We start from the raw sequence: 22,978 nt of genomic DNA on the forward strand, positions 1-22,978 counted from the left end.
AACAAGAGACAGGGCGAAAACAATTGTGAATTCATCCATGGTCTTCAGCAGCATCTCAAACCATTACCTCAAAGTTCATGAGCCACTGAAAGTAGCATTAAGTTTGCAAAACCTCTCAAATTTAGAAAAGCACCTTCACTCTAACTATAATTCTGCTGATACTAAAAGGCAATATGTCTGTTTCGTTTTGGCACTGGATTGTTGAAATGACTCATCAAACAGATAATATGCAGCCTTAAGCCTTTTAAAATGCTGGTAGGCTAAATATTTCAGAGGAAGAGGTTTGACCAGCATGACCACCTAGATACATAAATCAGGACGGTAGAGATCTACTGGCCTGGCCAGAACAGGTAGGCTCTCTAACCAGAAGGCTCAGCTAATACTGATACTTAAAGTGTCACCAGCCAGCGTATGATAAGTTATTTGATTACCCATTATTTAACTTGCTTTCGTGGATGGACTGTTAACTTTTAAAAAACCCAACTCTTGAATAAAGCTGTCCGTACAATAATCAATTTCTCATATCTAATGGTCACAGACTATTTTACTGAAATAATGTGTCTAAGATTACAAATGAAAAGCACACAGGATCATTCTTTATCCTGCAGACAGATTAAATTACAAACCCTGTTACTGGAATATGCACACTTGTAGCTCTCCATGAATTACAACTCTAATTATATTAGGGACTATTTTAACCAAAATAACACATTTCTCAGAATCCATAGGTGTAATTTATAGCAAAGCCAGGTTCATTTTCCAGAGTAATCCATTTCTTGGTGTAGTAGAGGACTAATATAATTATGGAAAGAAGAGCTGAGAGCCAGGTATCGCAGTCAGCACAGAAGGTTTGGAAGATAAATGAAGATGCAATTTATTCAGTCATAATTTCAAACCGAAAATGCCATTAAGGAGATCCATATTGGCATCAGCAAAGGGAAAGGTACTTGTAATAGGAAGCATTATAGACAAGGCAAGCGTTATATATTAAGGCTTATACAGTATATGACCCCCATTTCTGCATTATCACTAAGTTATTCTCCAGGTAACTGTGGAATGGAAGAGTCTTTTTGGTTATGCACTTTAGATTTGCCCTGGTTGGGTTACATATAGCAATAGTTTATCATATCAGAACTATCAAATAAGAGATTCATACATTAGAAATCTAATGAATACCTTTTTATTAACAGTAAAAGAGCTGTGGAAATGCGTAATACAAGTGTATTATTTGACAGGGATGTGTAAAAATGTAAATAAATGCTCATTGCAAACCTTGTACAAAGCTGACATAATAGAGAAGGATGTTTGCAGTATAGTTAAATGATCGAACTATAGGCTAGGCTTTGGCCTGTAACTATTGGTCTTCATTATTTGATTTCTGACAACTACATCATGCTACAGAGTGAAACTGGTGGCTATGTGATCTTACGATAAATGAATACGCACTCCAACTCAAATCACACCAGTCATTTTGACAGTACATGCTGTGTTTCTTTTACCACAAAGGGAAAATGCAGTCAGTGCATCCTCACAAACAGTTCGATCATGCTACAGTCCATTGTTGAGTGCCTACAATATTTTACCTCACCTAGGCCTTTGTGTCCCAGCATCCCAACTCTAGAAGAGTGAATATAACTCCTACTAAATCAAATTCTAGAATAGTTGCTGGGTGGTTATACAGTGCATTACATTTCCATCCCTTGGTAGGCCTATGGTACAGATTCATTAATAATTTGTGAACATGAACAAGGCCATTCATAGACTTGGCTTGCACGACGGGAAATGGGCTACAGCTTCGCTGGTCAGATTTCAACTTGATGAATTTACCAGAGTAAGGTAGACATTTGACACACTGTTGCCTTCTTTTTATGTTTTATTTGTTTTCGTATATGTTTTCTTTCTCAATTTGGTCAGTTTGAAGAAGAAAGAAATACTTATCTGACGTCATATCCATAGTCACTTGCTCCTCGATAAGCGGGGAGGAACTTATTCAACTCTCACATAACGCGCACGTGCTTGCGTGTGTTTTCATTGGGTTGAGTTGAACTTGTGGTGACCCAGTACCCCTAGCGAGTTCCCCACTGTTCGATCTACACAAGCTTCCTCCTGGAGGGCCACGGTCCTTCCGTTCCTCAAATGTGAGTACTGGATATCAAAGAGGGTAAATGTGGCTATGAAGAAAACCCTGGGTTACCGACCAATTTTCCCTCAGTGTTCGCATGTTAATTCTAGGTAGCTTAATCCTTACCACAACTCTAGTAATCAAAGACTTTCAAAGACTTTATGTTGTTCTGACAAGGGTCAGAAGCTTTCATTGTAAAATTAAAGATGGGTAGGGGGTGTAGTCCTAACATTAGCCTTTAGTTGTAATGCGTTTGTCACACAAACTCTGCGTGAGCAACACAGTACAGGTTTGTAACGAATTTTGACACACACTGAACTTTGTTTGTAGTTGAAAATGGACAAACCATTTGCAAAATTGACATTCGTGAAAGGTGTGTTTTCAATCTGAGACGAAATACAACATGATAAAATGTCGATATGAGTTATATATATTTTATTAATTGCTGTCACTTCAAATGGTATGACTGCAGTGACTCTTCTACTCAACAATCGTATATTTAAACCTGAGCGTTAGTGCATTCTTCAGCAGACTGAAGAAATATCCTGAGCACAACCTTACACCATGACTTTTAAATAGAAAATATTTGGTTAATTCAGGGTAACATAGACATACAGTACATGGGTAGTTAAAAAAAATACTGTATAGCTCATGGTAGAAGTCGGAGAGTAGTTTGAGAATGACGTAAACTTGATTGACATTTTATTAACAATTGCATCACTTGAAACACTTCGGGGCTTCCCCCTGCAAACTTCTGATTCACACTTGATTTTATAAACCTAATCTTTATATATTAAGGCATTTGGTTTAATATTTGGTTAATCCAGTGTGTTGAATCGATCAGTCATGAATTAGTAAGGCAATTATAGTTCAAGACACAAACAGTGGCCCTTGATTGAAACTTCACAAACAATTTCATTCACAACATTTTGGAACTTTCCCTCAGTCAGATATCTAAACAAAATGCACAGTGTTTATTCTTAATGTCATAAAATACATTAGTGCAATTAGTGAGTGTATCGTATTTACAACAGATAAGAAAAGCCTAAGGTGACAACAGAAATCTGAGTCAACCACAATGATGTGCTCAACCCCTCCAGTTATCCGCTGTGGGAGAGCGTGATGGGGGAGCAGGGAGGGGATGGAACTGGAGAGTTGAGTTCTGATGATGGGGACGAGTCCGAGTTCTTCGATATGGGAGGCACGCACATCCCAGTAAGGCCTTCTTTCTCTCTCTTCTTTTGTTTCATTCTTCTGTTTTGAAACCATATTTTCACCTGGGTTTCATTCAGGTGCAAACTGTGGGCTATCTCAACCCTTCTTGACCTGGTGAGATACTTGTTGAAATGAAATTCTTTTTCTAATTCTGTTAACTGCTTGGTTGTGAAATTTGTTCTTGGAATTGATCCGGCGTTCGATAATCCATATTCAATAGCTTTACCTGTAAAATAGTCAAATAACAATGTCAGGTTGAGTCTTTATAGTCAGTTAAAGTTAATCAATTATATGTTTTATTTTTAATTTTCAATTATAGAATAGCATTTACTTACTGATTTTGGGGTTGCTTCTTTTGATTTTCATCCAGTCAAATGTATTTACCAAAACTTGCGGCTCCTCTTGCCTAGGACCAGTTCTTGGACAATTCTCATGGGATGGTGATGCATTCTGATGACTGGCATTGACGAATCCTCGCGATATCTTTATGCTCTGCCACTGCTGGTTTGTTTCTCTAATATCGTGGTAGTAGGTCTCTGTGGGATGGCTGGGGAAAGGACCGTTTCCTGAATATGCCGGGTTCACGCACTGGGTATGCACCCTGTTCTGTTCCACGTCGTTGTAGCATCCATACGCCAAATTATAAGCAAGTCCCTGATCCACGTAATTGCCATCAGATACAGATGCGTCGCTATCGCGTGGCACCTTAAACATACCTTGATGATGCACTCCTCCTGATATCGACCGACTGCTGCTCTGGTGGTCCAGCATACCTGACGAAAGTCTCCCAACTATCTCCCCGTGGTACTGAAGTGTCCCTGGTTTGTGTTCGTCGTGACAGAATTTCACAGGCAATGGCATCATGTCGCCTTCCGAGTAGAAGTCTAAATACGAGCTCATGTTGTCCCTTGTAAATCGGCGTTGTAAATCCACCAGAGGTTAATGATTTCCAGCGCCCCTTGTCCTCATTAGTTGGCCTACTGTACTTCCTGGCCCAACATGTAAATATGACCCACTACTGAGCAGGCGTGGTCTGGGCCCCTTTTATCCAATCAGGGCCACAAAGTGGAGTACCCAAGTGAGCTGCACTTAACTTCGTTCCCTACGGACCGGCAAGGATGTGCATGGACTATAACTCCCAAGTACTTTCCATATAAATGACGGATACACTGTGTGTGTCATAACAAGAATCATTGTTTGTGTTATAATGTGTATATAAGCTCATGTTTAAAGTTATTGTGAAGTAAACAGGAATGGGTTGGTTTTAGACATCCAACGTTTTGTTATTGTAATCATTATTACCCGTTTTATGTGTGGAAATGTAATAGACGCCCTGGCATGCCTCTACCACCACTACTACTATTAGGCCTACTACCATAACAATAACAAAAAACTACTCCTACTAAGGCCTATACTACTAGTAACGATAATCAATAATGACAATATCATATTTATTCATAGGCCCATATGATACGTTAACAGGGAGGCAGTAAAATGTATATCTATTTTTATTTATTTATTCATAAAAGTTATACGGAACAATTTAACGTTGGCAGTATTTCTGTGTCAAAACAAACTGTTTGACACATTATCATGTTCACAATACATTTTTTATTGTTTAAATACATGCCAAATTCCACATACAGTTTTTCAGAAGTAGGCCTAGTGACCACAAAGCATGCACAGGCCTGACCACAAAGCATGCACAGGCCTGCACCGCAAATGCCGACAAGTGACTGAAATGATGGGGGTCCACGGATATATGACTAGCCATGCACAAAACCCCCCTTTTGATAGAAGGATACTTAGCTATGTATGTTCAAGTGATAATGTGCCGCCCAGATACACACTATGCTGACAGCCAAGTACTCGAATGCCTCCTGAATAGTACAGTTTCTGTCACCAATATCAGATAGGGCTACCAAATACAATTTCGAGATATATGAGAATAGTCTAAAATAACATTGTGGGACTTCTGTACAATAACTAATTGTAACTTATTTGAACCATATGGAGACAGGCCTATGTTAACAACCATGTGAGAGGGGGACTGGCGGAACTACAGAGAAAGTTGCTCTTGGTTGATCCTGTAGCGTGACCTATGATAGGCTACACCTGCACACTCTACTGCACACTCCACTGTAACAAGAAATTCATTTCCCTCTTAATTTCCTTTGTATTAGCTATAAGCTTCATAATAATCTTGCAATAATTAACTGAAGAGTATGCTTGAATGTCAAACATATTGTTGACTAAATAAAATATATGGGCAAACCATCCCAAGGCCATTACCCATCATTAACCGATTAACGTTATGGCGCACGTGGGCAATCTGTTTCACCTTTATGGTGTGTCCATGTCATATATAAAGCGAAAATATCACTGAAGGAATCATAGGTGCCAAGTATCCTTTATGGAAGGATCAAACGTACATTTAATCTTAATTCACTCGTTGAATCCTCATTTGAATTTGCTTCCTTCTTTGGAGAGAGATTTATTTTTGGCTTTACCCCATTATAATAGCTCCAGCGTTGGTTGGGTGCTGTGCGCAAAGTCCATTATATCAAGGTATCAACGTCATCGTTATCTGGATGGAGAAAATGTATGAGAAAAGATGAAAGGACACCGAGGGTTAAAATGGCCGCCATCCACTGTGTCGAACAAGATGGTACTTCAGTGCCTCTGATGTAGGGCATACAATCAATGTAATTAAAAGGCTGAGATTCTATTTTACCATATTAGAAAAATGCAAATTATGAATCATGTGCTATAAACAGCTTTCGCGAATTACTTTGGTTTAATTTAATTCAGACGTTGAATCAGTCTATAATGCTTTTCTTATCTGAGGAATTGAATGCATTGAACACATTTCAAGACCCACTTACTTTCTCTCGACGCCTCTAATGATACCTTCCATGGCTCAGATTCGTTGTCTAAGCGCTCCCTCGTCCCTCTCATTCCGTGATATTTATTAAGCCAGGGCTGTGTGCTCTTTGTACATCTACCAAAGTTTGGCCTCTCAGTTAGAAATATGTTCCTAGAATTTGGAATGCAAATGCTTTGTTCACAAGGAGGTGGAATCAGTGTGGAGTCTGAAAGCGACGAGTTTTTGATTAATGAGCTTTGAAATGTTCTCTCCAGTAGGAAGAAAGGATGCGGGGCACTCTGCTATAGATGCCTAGCTCAACATAGCCTATCGCTGCTGCATCCTTCCTTTGTCACTCACTAACGTTGAACAGACTATTGTAGAATATTAGGCCTATACTGTGGCCTATGTATTTTTCCGATTTACCAATATTTTGTTACGTAAATATTTTCTTAGTGCTTTTCAAATGTAAAAGAACAGTCCAAGTGCTTTCTGTTGTTATACGCCTATACAGTATGTGGACTTGTTTAGCCTACAGTTTCAAATAATGACATATTGATAAAGGAAAATCCTCATATAAATGTGGAACGTGTGGTCTGCTTCACGATAGACTGTGGTAATAAATCAGCAACTTTGAGATGAAATATAATTTTTGGAAACAAAAAATAATTAGAAAAAGCAAATGAATTAGCCTTCTCTGTCAAAAATGGAGCTTACATTGTGAAGAATATAGTCTTCCTGCGCAATTTGACTTCAGGCCTAACAGGAGTGTCTGTGAGTCATGGGAAATGTGCATTTCTTCAGCATCAAGCAGACATACACGGTATCTGGTTACTCTTTCGATTCAATTTCACTCTCCCCACATATGAAAAACTGATTTGATTTAAACGACGAGACATGCCATTTCTTTGTTAAGACTATAAGCCTCTATTTACTATGTCATTATACTTCAAAATGGTTGCAATTTCATGTTTCTATGTGTGTTATGTGTATCAATAACGGTGCTTTTAATCCATTGTGTAAATTTAAGCACTTTATTTACAAAATGTTAAACACAATAAAATATAACATTTTCATATCATTAGCGTTTCATAAATGTATGCATGGACAGTCCAACTGATGAAATAACAATGACGTGATATGAAAATTGGCAATGACGACAAATGACATGCTGGTGTGTTACATTTTTATAATATTCGGTATTTCAAAAGGCTACATATAACTTTGTTTTTCATAGAGGCATTGACACAAGATAAATCATGAAAAATGCCCCAATATTCCAAGATTTACACTTAGGGGTTTCTACTACAACAACATAAAACCACCAGCCATTGAAACCATATCTTAAAACTAGCATTCACCAAAAACCTGTGTACCTATTGAAGGGCTATGATGTCAAAGTCTGTCGAACTATGTTGCATAAATTCTAGATGTCCATATAAATAGGCATATATGTAAATTATAAATAATGTGTGATACAAAAATCGTTAAATAATACATATAGGAAAGGAGATAAATGCAATACAATCTTGGAAAAATAAATAAGACGCTTCAAATTTAGAAAATTTGAAATTAACAAACAGACACCTTAGAGTTTTTTTTTCTATAAAATCCATCCCTATAAAGATGGGTGACTACTGTCAGATCTACAGGACTTACCTTCAAGTAATGTTATGACATTTTCAGTCCCCATACTGCGCATTGCACTTCAGAAAACGAACAACTGACAAACAAACGGTCTCCCCTACGCATCCTCAACAGTCAAGAAAAATGTACCACAGCTATTCTTAGAAAATAATTACACAATAGCATTAATAGTAATATCAATAATAATACTGGGTAATACATATGACTCACTTGTAGTGTAATCATATAAATTACTTTAGACTAGTGAGGTAATAAAAGAGCGTAACATAATTTGGGCACACAGATGGAATCCTCACAAATTACAAATGCGTTAGTTTAGGCGCTTCCTGAATCCTTCCCTGAGACGCATGGTGAGAGGTGAGGTCTGTGTATGTGGGATGGGGGTCACAGGGTCCATGGTGGTGGTTGCCTGGAATCTGAGCGGCACAGCTGTAGTCCACGCTGGCGGATGAGGGATGAGGGAGATGGCCGAGGTTGAACATGGGGCCCGAGGCTGGCATGGAATCAACGAAATTTCCCCCAACGTACACCGGACTGCCTTGCAAATTAGCGTTGGCAAAGCCACCATTACCTTGCATGCTGTGGTGTTCGTATTCGGACCCCGGATACCTTTTTTGTTGCGGTATGCAACCACCTAATGGTGCCGTGTACGCAGCCAAGCCGTACATGTTTTGCTGGGGTTTGGCGAATGACGGGGGCGAGGGAGCATCATAGCTGAGGCTGTTTACATTTACAGAATATCCAATGTGATTTGGGCCACTTAATGGAGGGCTTCTGTCCGGGGAGTGTCCGATGGGAGAGTGCATTATCCCCTTAGCCTTCTGATCCTTTTTGTATTTCATCCTTCTGTTTTGAAACCAGATCTTTATTTGGCGCTCAGTGAGATTCAATAAATTAGCCATCTCCACTCTTCGGGGACGACACAGGTACCGGTTGAAATGGAACTCCTTCTCAAGTTCTACAAGTTGTGCACTGGTGTAGGCAGTTCGGACCCGTTTGGAGGCTGGACCAGGTGGACTTTTTTCATCGCAGGACTCACCTGAAAATACATAGTAAACACCATAAGTCTCTATGTATTATGAATGATTTCACATAGGCCTACGCAGTTGCCTAAAATGACCCATGCGCACAGTAGAATAATCGCCCTTTTACGCACGCATTACGCACCACCATGTCCAGACGAATCATGCTGAAACACACACACACACACACACACACACACACACACACACACACACACACACTGTACCTTCTGCAGTTGTACAATTGTTGCTGCTGTTGCTTTTCTGTTTTGCGTTCGATCGCGTCTCCTTCATCCATGGGAATATTTGTTTGTTAATGACTGGGGTGGCAGTATTTGAAGCATTGTTTGGGGGAGATTTCTTCTTCTGAGATGAAGTGTTGCTGGAGTTAGGGGAAGATGCCGACAATGGAGGTGCCTGCGGCTGTTCACCAATACTCGACTGTTGGGTGTTTCCTTGGCTGCTACTTGGTCGCATGCAGTTTCCATTCATGTCATTGTCTTTATGAGTTGGTGGCCGTACAGTTGTGGTTTGTATTGGACAAACTGGACCCTGATAATCACTCTCAATGTTAGAAGTGGGGTAGGGCTGGTGAGATGGGCCATACATATATGAGTCGGATTTGGGGTAAGAGTAGCTTCCAAAAAGTCCAGAATTGTCGTAGTATGTAGCTTTCTGCATTGTGAAGATTCAAACCAAGGCCCTATCCAATGGCATGGGTGTTCTTGTATCACGTGATTGGGGTTTCCCACCGCCTATGTATTCCTTGACCTACGAAGAGAAGAGTTGTTAGGCTCATAATGCAGGCAATATGAATTGAACGTGTACTAAATCATGATTGAGCATACACTGTACTCTGGATTGAAAAATAACCTTCCATCAATACACCGAACATTTAGTCATTTTCTTAAGATTCCTGAAGTCTGGTGTTGGTTTCAGTATAAGTCCAGGCCATATTACAAACAAATACAATCATATTTGATCACGTGATCTAGTATGGAAAAAACACACAAAAAATGCTGTTTTGTAATAGTTATAACTTCACTTTCAAAACTATGCTTTCTTTAACTATCAAATCATCAATAGGCCTTCTTAACCTCTCCCTTTTGAACCATTTGGCATGTTTGGCACAAAAGAGTTAACGTTTAACTTTTGTCAAAAGATCAAAAGATCTTCTTGAATTACTTAAGAAAATAAGCTGAATCAGCATTTGGTTACCCACACAATATTCCTTTCAGTAGCATACCTAATCACAAACCACCATCAGCTCTTACGCTCTTGCCTTTTTAACACACCAACATGTAATACGACTTCTCTCGATTTATTTGGAAATCTGATTTATAAACGAAATCCCGTTCATATGTTTTGTTTATTTGTTGTTAACTTAAATCCAACATCTCGCGCTCCTGTACGATTTTTTATATTTTGAATGCTACTTTCATAACCTTATTCAAAAAGCAATTATTAAACCATGAAATTATTTTTTTAAATATTATCACAATGCACGTGTGCTAAGGGGGGTTATGATGCTAAAAGAAGTGCAATCCCCTCTCCCTGTTTCTCACCAAAAATATTGGGGTGGTCGGAATGGGTGGGATCCCTATATGCTAATTATGTGCGTATAAAACAAATGCATCGGTGTCAAAACTTTGCTCTTGAATTCTGGCACCCTCATGTAGCCTGTAATCAGTAAGCCTATATTTAGACTGTAGCTAGCAATCTCCCAGAGCCCAAACTACATATAAAAACGATATTTTTTTCACCCAACATATCTCACTACTTTTGGAAACGATTTCACATTCAATTCTTGACATAAGTAACACACTGAATGACCAAGGCATGCATGGAGACAAACTAATAGCCTACAGTAGTTGAATCAGTCTTCCCTGAATGTCCGCGCGTGCATATCAATGCACCTGTCATTGTGGACCGCAGCGAAATTTATGACTGCAAATGTTATGGTCGTAAACGCCTTAGAGAGGAATGAAAAGAAAATCACTCCTCAAGACTTGCCACCCTCAGAAGTGTAAAACTAAGCGTAGGAGGAAGGCAAGCTAAAAAATGCCATACTCTGCAAGTTCTGCAGCAATAATAGAGAGGCCGTTTATATAAATCGAGCCTCAACAATCATTCTACATTGCCGCTACTACGCTCTCGCAAACGCACGTTTGAAACCGCAGAAAATGGAATCATTTTGTTTATAAAGAGGACCATCGTCACTGACGCAAAAGTGGACATATTCCTGTTTGAAATTCGTATTGAGGTGATGGGATGACTGGTGAATTCTCTTTTGATTTTAAATGTTACTTCTAAATGTCCCACTGGGCAAAAATTGGTTGAATCAACGTTGTTTCCACGCCATTTCAACAGCAAAATGATATGTGATGACGTTGACTCAACGTGGAAAACTTATTTGAATTGCAAAAAGCATACGGGAATTTCGTAGTTTTCCAAAACCCCTACTTTTCACCTAAATCCTATGACATTGAGAAATGTTTTTGTTGATTTCACATTGAACTTACGTTAGTTGACAACTCAACCAATGTAAATCCAAACTAAACGTTGAAATGACATCTGTGCCCAGTGGGGTATGTATATTTTATAACCAACTAGTGTATGGATATGTTGCCTATGCTCTTTTTAAACAAAGAAATTATGTTCTGTTGCAACTTGCATCTGACCTTACGCTGCATTCTTGCATGTCAAGATGATGAACATTCTTCAATGTTTAAAGGATAAAGTGCATGTTTTAAACGAGCCTCTGGTAGACTTGGCTATATTGGCCTACAAGGGAAACTGAACATGCTAATCCGGAGCATTCAATTAAACAGTGGATTTTATCATCTAGATCTTTACATTTGACTTAACTTTACCTATTGAACACAGTTTTTTGAGAATAAAAAAATGATATAGGCCTATGCATGACACGTACAGGCTTGTTTTCTATATTTGATGTGAATATGTAACGGAAGTTCATTAAATAAATGCTGCTCACCGTATTTTATGCAGATGTGTGTCGTATTTTTCTTCACGTGCTCATCGTTACATCCACCTCGACCTGAAAGCGAAAACAATACATGGAGTTTCACAAAACTGTTTGAGCACCACCATTTCCTCATTTTATTGGAAGGACATTGGATTACTGTAGTGTAATCATTTCATATAACAAATTGCACAATTTCTATTGCTTAGATGTTCTGTTCAAATGCCATTGTAGGCCTATTGGTTTATTTTTTTTACAGTGAGAATTTGATACAGCACCATAATTAACTTCTATGAACAAGTATCTATTCTAATCATTATAAGAGCATACACGAGAAGAAATGGGACAATTCAGCAACCACAAATTCCAACACATTATTCTTTATTTTTAAAGCATTTTAAACCGAAAATGTAGTTCAGTGATGGAGAAGAAAATCTTACACTGAAGATTCTAAACAAAGAAAGAGCTGGCCAAAATATTTAGCAGTCATAAGCCTTTTGGCTGACCTTTGGCTTGTTCAGCAATAACTCATAGATTAATGAACAACGAGCGGAAGGCGTTCAAGAAAGTCACAATGAAATCCTAACCACAGTACTTTTCACCCGTTTTTTTAAAAGCTGAAACACTGCCTGACGATGGGACACATGGCCACATTTGAGGAGATAAACATCAGAAATAAGAAACTAGTCTGTAGGCTACTTGATGTAAGTTTTAACTATGCTTTACTTAGCTATCTGTAGACTAATAGAACATGATTGAGAATAGCACATGTTATCATTGACATATAGCCTAGCGTGTTTTAGAAATGTGCAGAACTCCGAAATTATGTTGATGTCGAAGTCGATATGTTTTGAGTGGATTTGAACGTGTATTGTTACCACATGTTGTTACTACTCTGGCCAGACATGAACGTCTTTTCAGACAACAATGTTTCTCGCCTACGCATTGCTACGGTAAGTTTGGTATATACAATGTCTGCTTGTACTTCATCGTTTTCTTTGTGTCCATTGTGCGCTTTGGATATAAAGTTGACTTTAAAGATGGTTTATTTTGAACGTTTACTTTAGTAATCAAAAATAACCAATAATATCCCTTTTGTGCATCCCTGGGCTGGGAAGCAAGAGATTATATAATTAACTAATTGTTCATACTTAAACATGTGTATAAAGCTAAGGCCTATAGCTTTTATAAGCTTGTTAATTTGGCTAAATTTAAGACGAATTTGAGGATGAATCCTCCGAATTATTGGATGTGTTGTTTTTGTTATTGTAATTTGATTCTTATCGCTAGTTTGGCAGCTCTTTATAGCTTCCAGGCATGTTTCCATTAAAATATGTTGTCACTAGACGCACATTCTAAACTAAGCATACTTTACAAATATTTACTTGGAATACATTTGTTTAAATTCAGTATTTGTCAGCCAGTCATATTTCGTTATCAAAGCGCAGTAGTAGTCAGACAATAGTGAATTACAATCATTCATAATGACTTGAAAATATATTAAAGTCAATAACATAAAAGGACAAATCAACCTGACCACTATTCGAACAATAGCCTATTGTTTAGACCTGTTCTTAATTCATATTTGATTCTCAAAGGCCTATAAAAAAACATTTGATATTTAGAATTATCAATAACTTCACGAAGGAATCATGTAGCCTAAGTAAAAATGAGTGCAGAACGTCAACTGAAAGTGTTTCATATAGCCTATGTTATTTAAATGAAAAATACGTCTATATCTATTTATATATTTCTTATTTACAAATGGAGAAATCCTGAAAGTAGTTCTCAAACACAAATTAAAACAATTGAATCCATTCAAAATATTATAACATTTGTAGGTTAACAAAGTCATATAGCTGAATCCACATAAATCATGTCTAACATCACTGTGACGATAAGACAACAAATTAATGTGATTTACGATCTAACAACCTAGGAGTCAGAATGAAAAGTTCCTCTGCTTCTTTTTCCTTTTCTTTTGGTCAGTTTTCATCAAACTGCAAAATCAGCTGAAAACCAATTGTCAAAATACGTCTGTCCAAACTAACCTTTCAAAGTGGTTGCTCAAAATTGTGAACCTGTCTTAAAATCGTATCTAAGGTCCATAAGACTTAAGCTATAAGCGTAGTTACCGAAAAGAGCGACATTACTAAAGATCAACTCCTTTGAATGGAATAAATCATATTTATTCTCTAGCATTATGTAAAGCTATGGTTAAAGGTTGTATTTTGCCTTACAATTGCTTACCTGTGAATCAATTTATCATATACTCGTTTCTTAGTCTCAATTCCTTTCCCTGCAGTCTCTAGAATATATCCTTCACCCTTTGTCTGTAGACAATACTGTCCTAAACCTGATCTTGCGGTTTTTCAGACATTTCCATATACCAATGCAGACAGTATTCCCGATAGAATGGAAAGACTCACGCTCAACTACCAATAAAAAACGATGAAGGGATCCTTATTCCACCCAAAAAAATCTGGCAATCATCTCCCATTGAAAAATACAGGTTTTCAGACACAGTCACCGAAATGAAGCTATCATTAAGATTTTTGGTGTTTCAGGAAACCTTTATGATGACAAATAAAGGCACTGCCTTAAAATACAAGCATATTTGTTCACGTGATCGGGATGTTCTGATTGAGGCTGCTTCTGCAAGCAAGTCTTAACTCCCAAATCCTTTTTTTAAATGATGGCGTTTACATTTCTTTATCTGACCTGTGTCCATAGTGAAAATGCTCAACTTGCGATAGGATTTCATTCTGGTGATGATTTTGTCTTCTTCTTTCCATTGTATAAATATAATTAGATGTATTATTTGGTCAGGTTACATGCATACTATGCCAATTTAATGACACGGGTGGCTATTTAGTCATCTTTAAGAGATAATACATACATACAAAGTGCATTTCATGTTTACCTGATTATATAGCCCTTATACGGTATTTTGGTAATATTTGATTTCTCATAAAACTGCTGTTGAAAGATAAATTAATTACTAAAAATACAACCTTTGATTAGAACCCTAATGTCGTTTTGAGAATTCTGTATAAATGTAGGGTTCTGAACATAATTTCTGATACAGGATTGTACATTTGGACGTGTACTTAGATGCATTATTGGTACTTGAAACTGCTATCATATTGTTATCACAATTGTTTAAAAATAAAACGTATTTTTACATCAACAATATGAGATGTGAGATGTGCATTTTAGAATGTTATGAAATCTATTGACCAATAGTAATGCATGAGAAAAGGCCTGTGGAATTGTATAAAAATAAACCAATTTGGAAACCCGTTTGTCTTCTGTGTGTCTGCTGTGCTATTTCTCATGGTGTTCGGCCGTACGGTAGCCTGCTTTTGAGCCTGAACACATGCAAGGAAAGTCATATTTTCTGTTTCAGTCACTGTTTTCGATGTAAATAACAAAACGCCTTCAAATGACAATTCGTGAGCTCAAAAACCAACTGGAAGATGGAGATTTAAAGCCATAAAAGACAGCGGGGAAGCTGGCCGAGAGGTAGGCCTATCTTGTACTGAGGAAAGGATGCAGGACTACGAGCGTCGCAGCATATGTTCATGGGGTAATAAAAGTGAAAGATTTACAGTGTTCGCCCGGCCCCCCAACAGCCTCGCACCCTTTCAGGAATTACAGAGAATGATTTACAACGAGGCAGATAACTGTCAACCTGCTCAAACACTACTTTTACTACTCTCAGAAATACATTTCGAATTATGCCCCATCAACAATATAAACAATGTTAGCAAAGGGGAGTCATCAGAGTTCATTCCAAAGAGATATATTCTTACAACGTTATATAAGCTTTTGTATTATGACATATTGCACTTGTACCACTTTGAAATGTTTTTCATCTTAACACTCTGTTTACATTTTGTAACAGGCAATTTGGTGTAAACCAATAACTGAGTTGCTCTCTTTGGTGATATTATAAATCACAGAGGCCCTAAAATACAGCCCTCAAGAACGAACTAGAACTGCCCAACAGTGCTGCATTCATTCTGCCCACACATTCATAATCACAACCATTTCACACAGTAAAGGTGGCTGAAAATATTTATATTTTGTACTTACTTGCTAAGAAACATAACACGGATCTTAGTTGTAAAATATTACCACTTTATAATATCGACATTGTCCTCTTGGTCTATTTTTTCATAAAAACCACAGCACTGAAGAACCCATAACAAGTTCAGCCTGTCCAAGGCGCACTCACCAAAGGGCGCTATTTATCAAATATCTGACAGATATGGTCATTTACCATCTTACTCAAAAAAAATAATTTAAAATATTTACCTACCAAGCTTCCATTGGTTGAGATGCTGTGCCAAAGTGCTGGCTACAGTTGCGTTGGGTATCGGAGCGTTTGGATATTATTTTCTTGGGATCTCTTCAGTTTTCAAGTCTGATAGAGTCCTCGCGATTAATGACGACGCCGTGTTTCTAGGGGACGTGCTGCATTAATTATTTAGACAATCACGTGGTCAGAAATAGAGAGAGGAGCGGTATAGACTCCGAATTATATCTTTGAATGCAGACAGCACAGTTTAATATATCTTAAAGGGCTGTCTCGCTTGGCGAAGACAGTTTCTGCGAACAGCAGGAAATCAAATATGGCCGTTTGAAAGCCATTGTGAGCGCGGCAATGGTGTATACCATATTCGGTGCAGTGTCATTGAAAATGGCACTGCTTATGGCTCTCATTTATTGTGTTCAGACATGTAGGTCAATGCACACTGCACAGTGTGTAGCAAGTACTGAAATATGATTGCTTTTCTCAAACTCTGTGTTACATAAAAGGCATTTTATGATTATTCCCATGGTCATTTCAGTGAACAAGAGAGACAATTTACATGTTTACATGCCTCATAGGTCCACTGTGGAAAAGAAACATCAAAATATAATATTCAGCAATCCATTGGGATAGTCTTGAAAACACACGTACAACAACATGGGTTGCATGTAGAACTGTTGTTTAGCCTATGGTTAGGCTACATAAGGATTTTTTTGGTCAGAGTGAAGTTGGTGCAGTTGTCTTTCTTTTGCAATGACATCATCATGCTTGTACACTGAAATATATGTGGTGGCAAACTGAAGATGAATAAGTGTAAGTGACACAAGGCTTCCCCAGCTAAACTTATAAGGGAGCGCGCGCAAATGTGAGGACACATGCACACCCGTGCACGCACGCACGCACACACACGCACGCACACACACACATAGAAACACACACACACACACACAAAGAGAAATAGATAAGCACTCAAATGAAACAAGTTTTAATCCAAGCATGAACATTTTATTTGATCACAAATATAATCCCACTGATCCTACATTCATAAAACCTATGGCACTGAATCTAACATTGATGTGGGTTAGGGGGCATCATTTTTTCAAACAAGCACAATTAAGTAAAACGTTGTCTGCGAGATGTGTCGTCGAACCCAACCCATAGGCTAAATCCTAATTTGAGGTATCGACTCGTAACCTTTGAGTAAACCATGGGTTGATGTCAATGAGAGACATGCATGAAGTTTGAGTTATGTGGGTGTATCGCAAGTAAGGCCCTATTCCAGGTTCTTGTATGCTTTGCTATGGAACCTAAATGTTACAGAATGCCTCATTTTACACATTATGGAAATATTTTGGGGGTATCTGATATTTCACGATCACGAAAGCCACACAAGATCTAAACTGGGAAAGACAGCTGTGTGTGTGTGTGTGTGTGTGTGTGTGTATGTGTGTGTGTGTGTGTGTGTGTGTGTGTGTGTGTGTGTGTGTGTGTGTGTGTGTGCGTGCGCGTGCGATTAACTATTTTATCTGCTCAATGGCCCAGCATGAACCTCTGACTACTTGATAAAGAAATCTATTGACAAACGTGAGTGCTCTGTGCCACCATAATGCATATCAAGTAACAATCTTTATTTTTCCATTAAAGTTTTGCATGACACCTGGGAATGTACAGAATAAAAAGCAGGTACAAAAATAAAGTCAGACAGGATTGCATATTAACATGGTGAGGCATTAATATACAATCATTACCGTTTGAGGTGCATCTGGCAGAATACATATAGGCTTTAAAAAGTTAGCCTACATGTTTAACCGAGTTACATAAGCGTCCAATATTCTATAGCAAACCAATACTAAGGTAGAATAGAAAAAGTATCTAAATGAAACTCAATGCGAATAGCGCCTGTAAGAGAAAAAAGGCTGTATAGGTCCGGCGGGTCAAGGGTTTAGAGGTCACTCCTCGCGGCTGAAATGTGTCTAAGGCGATAGAAACAGTGTCCTCTGGATGAACCTGCCTCTGGAGCTTTTTGTCGAACTTCAGTTGAAATAGCTTTTCAACTTCTCATCATGAAGACTCTTCAGAGGGAAGACATCTTCGCAATACAAGAGGTTATGATTATTTTTGTCACGAGGACGATGATTGGAGTAATACAGGAATATTTGTCTTGAAACATGACATGAATGCCTGTGTGACTTGGTTTGGTATAAATGAATGCCATAGTTAAATTTTAACGCCAGCTAAGCGCATGAATTAAACGATTTTACAATGCATAACAAAAGAGACCATTCTAATAACCCACAACAGTTTTGAACATTTCTCATTAAATAAACGTTCGTTTCTCAAACATGTTCAGAACAGTTGTGGGTTTTAGGAAATGTACAAATATTTTATTAAATAAATAATCATAATGAAATTTAAACACTATATTACAAAATTAGGATAATAAAAATGGGGGAAACATATGACACGTATTTTTATTCCTCAACGTCCTTAATATTTAATATATAGTTTTAATAGTGTTCTGTTTGATATGGATCAAAATAAAAATAGCGAAGCATCTTAAAAAATATAAATTCGATGCAAAGAACAAGGGAACTCATGAAAGAGTTTCAGAATCCATATGTGAGACCCTCTTTAAATGTACACTGTTTACAAAGATGTCAAGAGAGATTTATAACCGAATAAGGGCACTGGGAAAGGTCTGCACACAGGAATGTCTTGTTTCTCAATAGAATTTAACGCCATTTTAAAAGCTTTATTGTATAAAAGTTCAGAAAACGTAAACAGAACAAATTCAACCAGTTAGCACCCATAAATACGAGTTCACTACTTTTTTTTAAGCTAGGCTATATAAAAGTAACAAATATTGTCACAAATGTATGGATCAACTGATGCTTTGTGTGCAATGGCCATTTTATTTTTTGCAATATATGAATCAAATATTGTTCTTTTTAAAAGCTTGATTTCATCACAAGACAATTTCCAATTAAAGTGTACAAAAGCTTCACATAATTGTACATTTTTCCCCCCTTTTAAATAAAGACATGAATGTTCAGGCAGTACTCTGACTTTTGTGGTAAGAAGAGAACCATAGCAAGCAAGAAGACTAGGCCTACCATATGAAAACCTCTTTCACAAGCTTTCGTCCGAAAGCGAAAGTTCTCGTTCATCTACTGCTACCTCTTTGAAGCATGTGAAGCATGTAATGACGCACTCGTATCTTCTGAGCACCTATCAGTTACAATGTTGGAAGTTGACTCAATTCAGCGAGCCAACACAAATCGAGGGTCCTTCTGAATGTAACTGCCTATGACGAAAATGCCATGTTTGAGATCATGCAAAGTCAAATGGGAAATAGTTTTTATAGGCCTACAGTTCATGTAAGATTCAAAGTTTCCCATACTATTCATAAAGTTGTGATATCAGTCTGGTTATCCTTCTGAATGCTTTGTAAATGTTGGCTGGAAGCCGATGCAGATCTTCCCTTTGTGTTCGGTAGTTTGTGGTCTTTTTTCCATTTCATTCTTCTGTTTTGAAACCAGATTTTGATCTGACGCTCGGAGAGAACGAGTGTATGGGCAATCTCTATGCGACGCCGCCTGGTCAGATACCTGTTAAAATGAAATTCCTTTTCCAGTTCCAAAACCTGCTGTCTTGTATAAGCTGTCCGAGACCGTTTCGGTTCAGGTCCTGTGTAGTCCGGGTTTACTGTGAGAAACAAAACACCAATGTGAGCCAATTAGGTCCCAGTTAACAAAAACACAGCCCTTCACGGGACGCTCCAAACTTCTAGATAAAAACAAAACAATGAAAAACTTGATCCACAAATGAAATTGGACGAAACTATGACCAAACTTTCATTCAATTTGTTCTATTTTCACCCTCTTCATCTGAAATATTGTCGACACACAATAAAATAAAACATAGTCATAGGGCAAGTGGACATTTCAAGAGCTCTGAGACGGCCACATAGACAGCGGCCTATTTCCTTAGCAATAAACATTTATGGCTGAAGTAATTGACGGCCCCTTCAAAGCAACTCATAAATATTTCACGCAATAATTTTCATGTGGCTAAATTCCTGGAGCTCAATTTGTCCCAACGAGACGTGGGGAGGAGAGAGTCAATCTTACCCGTAGTAACGTGGTGTTTCTTCATCCAGGGGTAAACTACTGTAGGCTGCTTGGCTTGTATCCCATGTTGGTTCTTTGTGTTTTGTTGCTGTCCACAAGTCCGGGGGCCAGTCACTTGGACCGGGGGACACGGCTCGGTCTGTGCAATGAAAGGGATAGGATTGCTGGCTCGCTCATGCACATGACCCCGCGGCTGCACTGTAGAACCCTGCACAGTGGTACAACTGAAGGGTTGCTCGGGGTAGTTTGACCGTGGATAGATTCCTGGATGCTGGAAACCTGGGTCCTGCGCTGGACCGTAGTAGTCTGTCCCCTGCTCAGGTATATAGCTATTTTGAGAATATTCCTCACAAGGAGGAAATTTTGGGTCCACATACTTAGAGTCCACCATAAACGAACTCATGGTCATTAATTTCTGAAGGTAGAAAATACAAATTTTTCTCGAGTTGTCTTTTTTTCCACCCTCCATAAAGCCCTCCTACTTGCTGTCAACTGAATAAAGTTAGGGAACCATGTGACCAGATTGGCCAATGGAGGTAAAGCTAGTTCATTAACGGGTATACACTGCACACCTACAGCAGCAATTTTCACAAACTTAAAAAAAACACCGAAATTATTTTGAATAAAAACAAATATTTAACCAGTTCCAATGCAGGATTGGCAATGTACTCGCTATATTGAGAAATGAAATCTCAAATTTTATGTACCTAATGTCAACAGTTTAATATCAATTGTGGTCATCCCTAACAGTCAATGGAAAATAATCTGAATGGATTAAATACAAAGTTTGGGTATAGATGGACATTTAGATGGTTTTGTGTAATAATATGGTTAATATGCTTATTGTTCTACAATACTAAATCAAACTAAGGCCAGTGAGTCTGACAGATAAACAAACAAAAGATACAAAACCTCCCCCTGGCACAAAAAGAGGGGAATAATGCCTGGGGACAATTGATGGGGACTGTCTTTGTCAAGAAGGGGTCATCCAAAAGTTACAAGAATCTCATCATTTCATCTACCCTATCCCTTTCAAAACTACTGAAAGAGCCTCGTGGCAACCAACCAATGCCAAACAGTCAATAATTCAATGATTGAAATGTTAAAACGTATGAAAACGTAAGAAAAAATGCATTACTTTGATGCCATGTTAAAATCTGTTTAAAAAAAATCTGTTTAAAATCAGTCTCCTATAACTTTTGTTATGGCAAGTACAAGTAACAAGTTACTTTTTTGTTCACTATCAAAACGAAAAGGACTGTTTGGCTGTAATGATAGGTGTACAGGCCAAAAAGTGACGCATGTAAAAAGGCTTCTCCTGAGCATGACTAGGACGATGTCGTTATATCAACGTAAATCACCAAATGAAATGACAAGTGACACTGAAAGAGCATATAACTCAAACATTTACTTTCACAATTAGAACAGATTCTACTCAATAGAATATATAAAATATAATTTTACCATTAGACACAATAGCTGGTACAATCCAGCAATCAAACGATGTGCACTCCATCATCGAATGTTATAAATTGTTATGATTAGAAATTCTATAAAAGTAGATAAGTAAATCGAAGTTTTTGCATCGACCATATACTCCCCTAGAATCGAATCTGTGACTGTTGTTTTATCACACAAATTCGGTTCTACAGGGTATATATAGACGACGGAATACAGGGGTCCCATCATTTCTCTCAATTCAAGAGTCCAGCCTTTAGATTCCGTTCTAAAAAGACAAATAAAAAACCTATTCATACTCAATACACTCTTATACCGTCGACAATTGTAAACAATGGATGTGTATCAAAATATGTTTCGATAACTTCCATCAAATCATAGCCCCTGATTAATCAGATATGGGTAAGTCCTAAGTAGTTCATCAGTAAAATGAGCAATTCTGTTCCAGCTTCGAAATGCATAAAAAATGTAAACCGGTTAGGCCTATTGGTTAGAGGTATAGACAAACAACATAGGTCATTCACTATTAATTGGTATAGACTACCGATTCTCACTTTGGAGGGATTCCATTTTAAAAAACTAGTTAACCAGCCTACGCTCTACCCACTGTCCAAGGCTTGAATATCGAGTGGACCCATAAGAAAAAAGGCTAAAGGCCACGAGGTCAAACTAAATGATTTGCAAACGTATCAAAAAGTTCAATTATTTTTACTTTAGCGACAGCTCAAAAAGTACAAAAGTTCACGATTCCCAAACGACCCTTCAGTTGACTACCTCCGTTGGTCTAAAGTCTAGGGAATAATGCCACTGTGGAAATGTCCTATAATAACATACCTTTTTGAATTACATAAATTATTTAAATTAAATAAAGTTGTTCGTTTTAAAACACTTAATTGGCCAAGTGCTTTCTAAATTTGACTGAGTATTCACACAGGCCTCATAGTAAGATGCCCGAAGATGTGTCCTTAAATTATTCTCTCATAATTATAGGCCAGGCCGACTTCATGTTTTGTTACTGGACAGTTTTAGTAGTCTAATTTCGGTAGTCTAATTCTAGTAGTTTAAGAACGAAGGTTATGGGCCGAACGTTTCACAACACTTCTACAACGTTTTCAAAAACTAAAATTGACCACTTTAGAAGCCTTTATTTAACCTTGAGATAGTCAAAAGGTTTTCGTCCCATTTTCAAATGATCTTATTGGAAAATATGAATCACA

The 22,978-nt window shown here is 37.9% G+C and overlaps 3 protein-coding genes across 6 annotated transcripts; all 3 read right to left on the reverse strand.

Annotated features, from left to right (window-relative positions):
* Positions 1-2,594: 2,594 nt before the first annotated feature.
* LOC129821249 (homeobox protein Hox-D1-like) lies at positions 2,595-4,296 on the reverse strand. The gene is made up of 2 exons (XM_055878690.1): positions 3,673-4,296; positions 2,595-3,563 (listed from the first exon to the last, which is right to left on the reverse strand). Exons 1-2 carry the CDS (start codon positions 4,235-4,237, stop codon positions 3,223-3,225), a joined length of 906 nt encoding a protein of 301 aa, XP_055734665.1. The 5' UTR covers positions 4,238-4,296; the 3' UTR covers positions 2,595-3,222.
* Positions 4,297-7,224: 2,928 nt separating this feature from the next.
* Positions 7,225-16,502, reverse strand: LOC129821248 (homeobox protein Hox-D3a). 4 transcript variants are annotated; one of them, XM_055878685.1, is made up of 4 exons: positions 16,180-16,502; positions 11,868-11,930; positions 9,100-9,643; positions 7,225-8,889 (listed from the first exon to the last, which is right to left on the reverse strand). In XM_055878685.1, the coding sequence occupies exons 3-4, from the start codon at positions 9,551-9,553 to the stop codon at positions 8,150-8,152; spliced, it is 1,194 nt and encodes a 397-aa protein (XP_055734660.1). In that variant the 5' UTR covers positions 9,554-9,643; positions 11,868-11,930; positions 16,180-16,502; the 3' UTR covers positions 7,225-8,149. The 4 variants fall into 4 exon arrangements, with proteins under 4 accessions (XP_055734660.1, XP_055734663.1, XP_055734664.1 ...); XM_055878688.1 differs by having other exon boundaries at positions 16,176-16,502; XM_055878689.1 differs by lacking the exon at positions 16,180-16,502 and adding an exon at positions 14,285-14,531.
* A 661-nt stretch (positions 16,503-17,163) lies between these two features.
* Positions 17,164-21,862, reverse strand: hoxd4a (homeobox D4a). The gene is made up of 2 exons (XM_055878691.1): positions 20,304-21,862; positions 17,164-19,878 (listed from the first exon to the last, which is right to left on the reverse strand). Exons 1-2 carry the CDS (start codon positions 20,770-20,772, stop codon positions 19,577-19,579), a joined length of 771 nt encoding a protein of 256 aa, XP_055734666.1. The 5' UTR covers positions 20,773-21,862; the 3' UTR covers positions 17,164-19,576.
* Positions 21,863-22,978: the final 1,116 nt, after the last annotated feature.

Source organism: Salvelinus fontinalis, chromosome 23, assembly GCF_029448725.1.
Source record: "Salvelinus fontinalis isolate EN_2023a chromosome 23, ASM2944872v1, whole genome shotgun sequence".
Taxonomy (NCBI): Eukaryota; Metazoa; Chordata; class Actinopteri; order Salmoniformes; family Salmonidae; genus Salvelinus; species Salvelinus fontinalis.

Coding starts and splice junctions, on each gene's coding strand:
- LOC129821249 (XM_055878690.1), bottom strand. CDS start 4,237: ATGAGCTCGTATTTAGACTTCTACTCGGAAGGCGACATGATGCCATTG. Junction 3,564..3,672: donor AAGAAGCAACCCCAAAATCA/GTAAGTAAATGC, acceptor ACTATTTTACAG/GTAAAGCTATTGAATATGGA.
- LOC129821248 (XM_055878685.1), bottom strand. CDS start 9,553: ATGCAGAAAGCTACATACTACGACAATTCTGGACTTTTTGGAAGCTAC. Junction 8,890..9,099: donor CAATTGTACAACTGCAGAAG/GTACAGTGTGTG, acceptor ATGTATTTTCAG/GTGAGTCCTGCGATGAAAAA.
- hoxd4a (XM_055878691.1), bottom strand. CDS start 20,772: ATGGAGGGTGGAAAAAAAGACAACTCGAGAAAAATTTGTATTTTCTAC. Junction 19,879..20,303: donor GAAACACCACGTTACTACGG/GTAAGATTGACT, acceptor TGTTTCTCACAG/TAAACCCGGACTACACAGGA.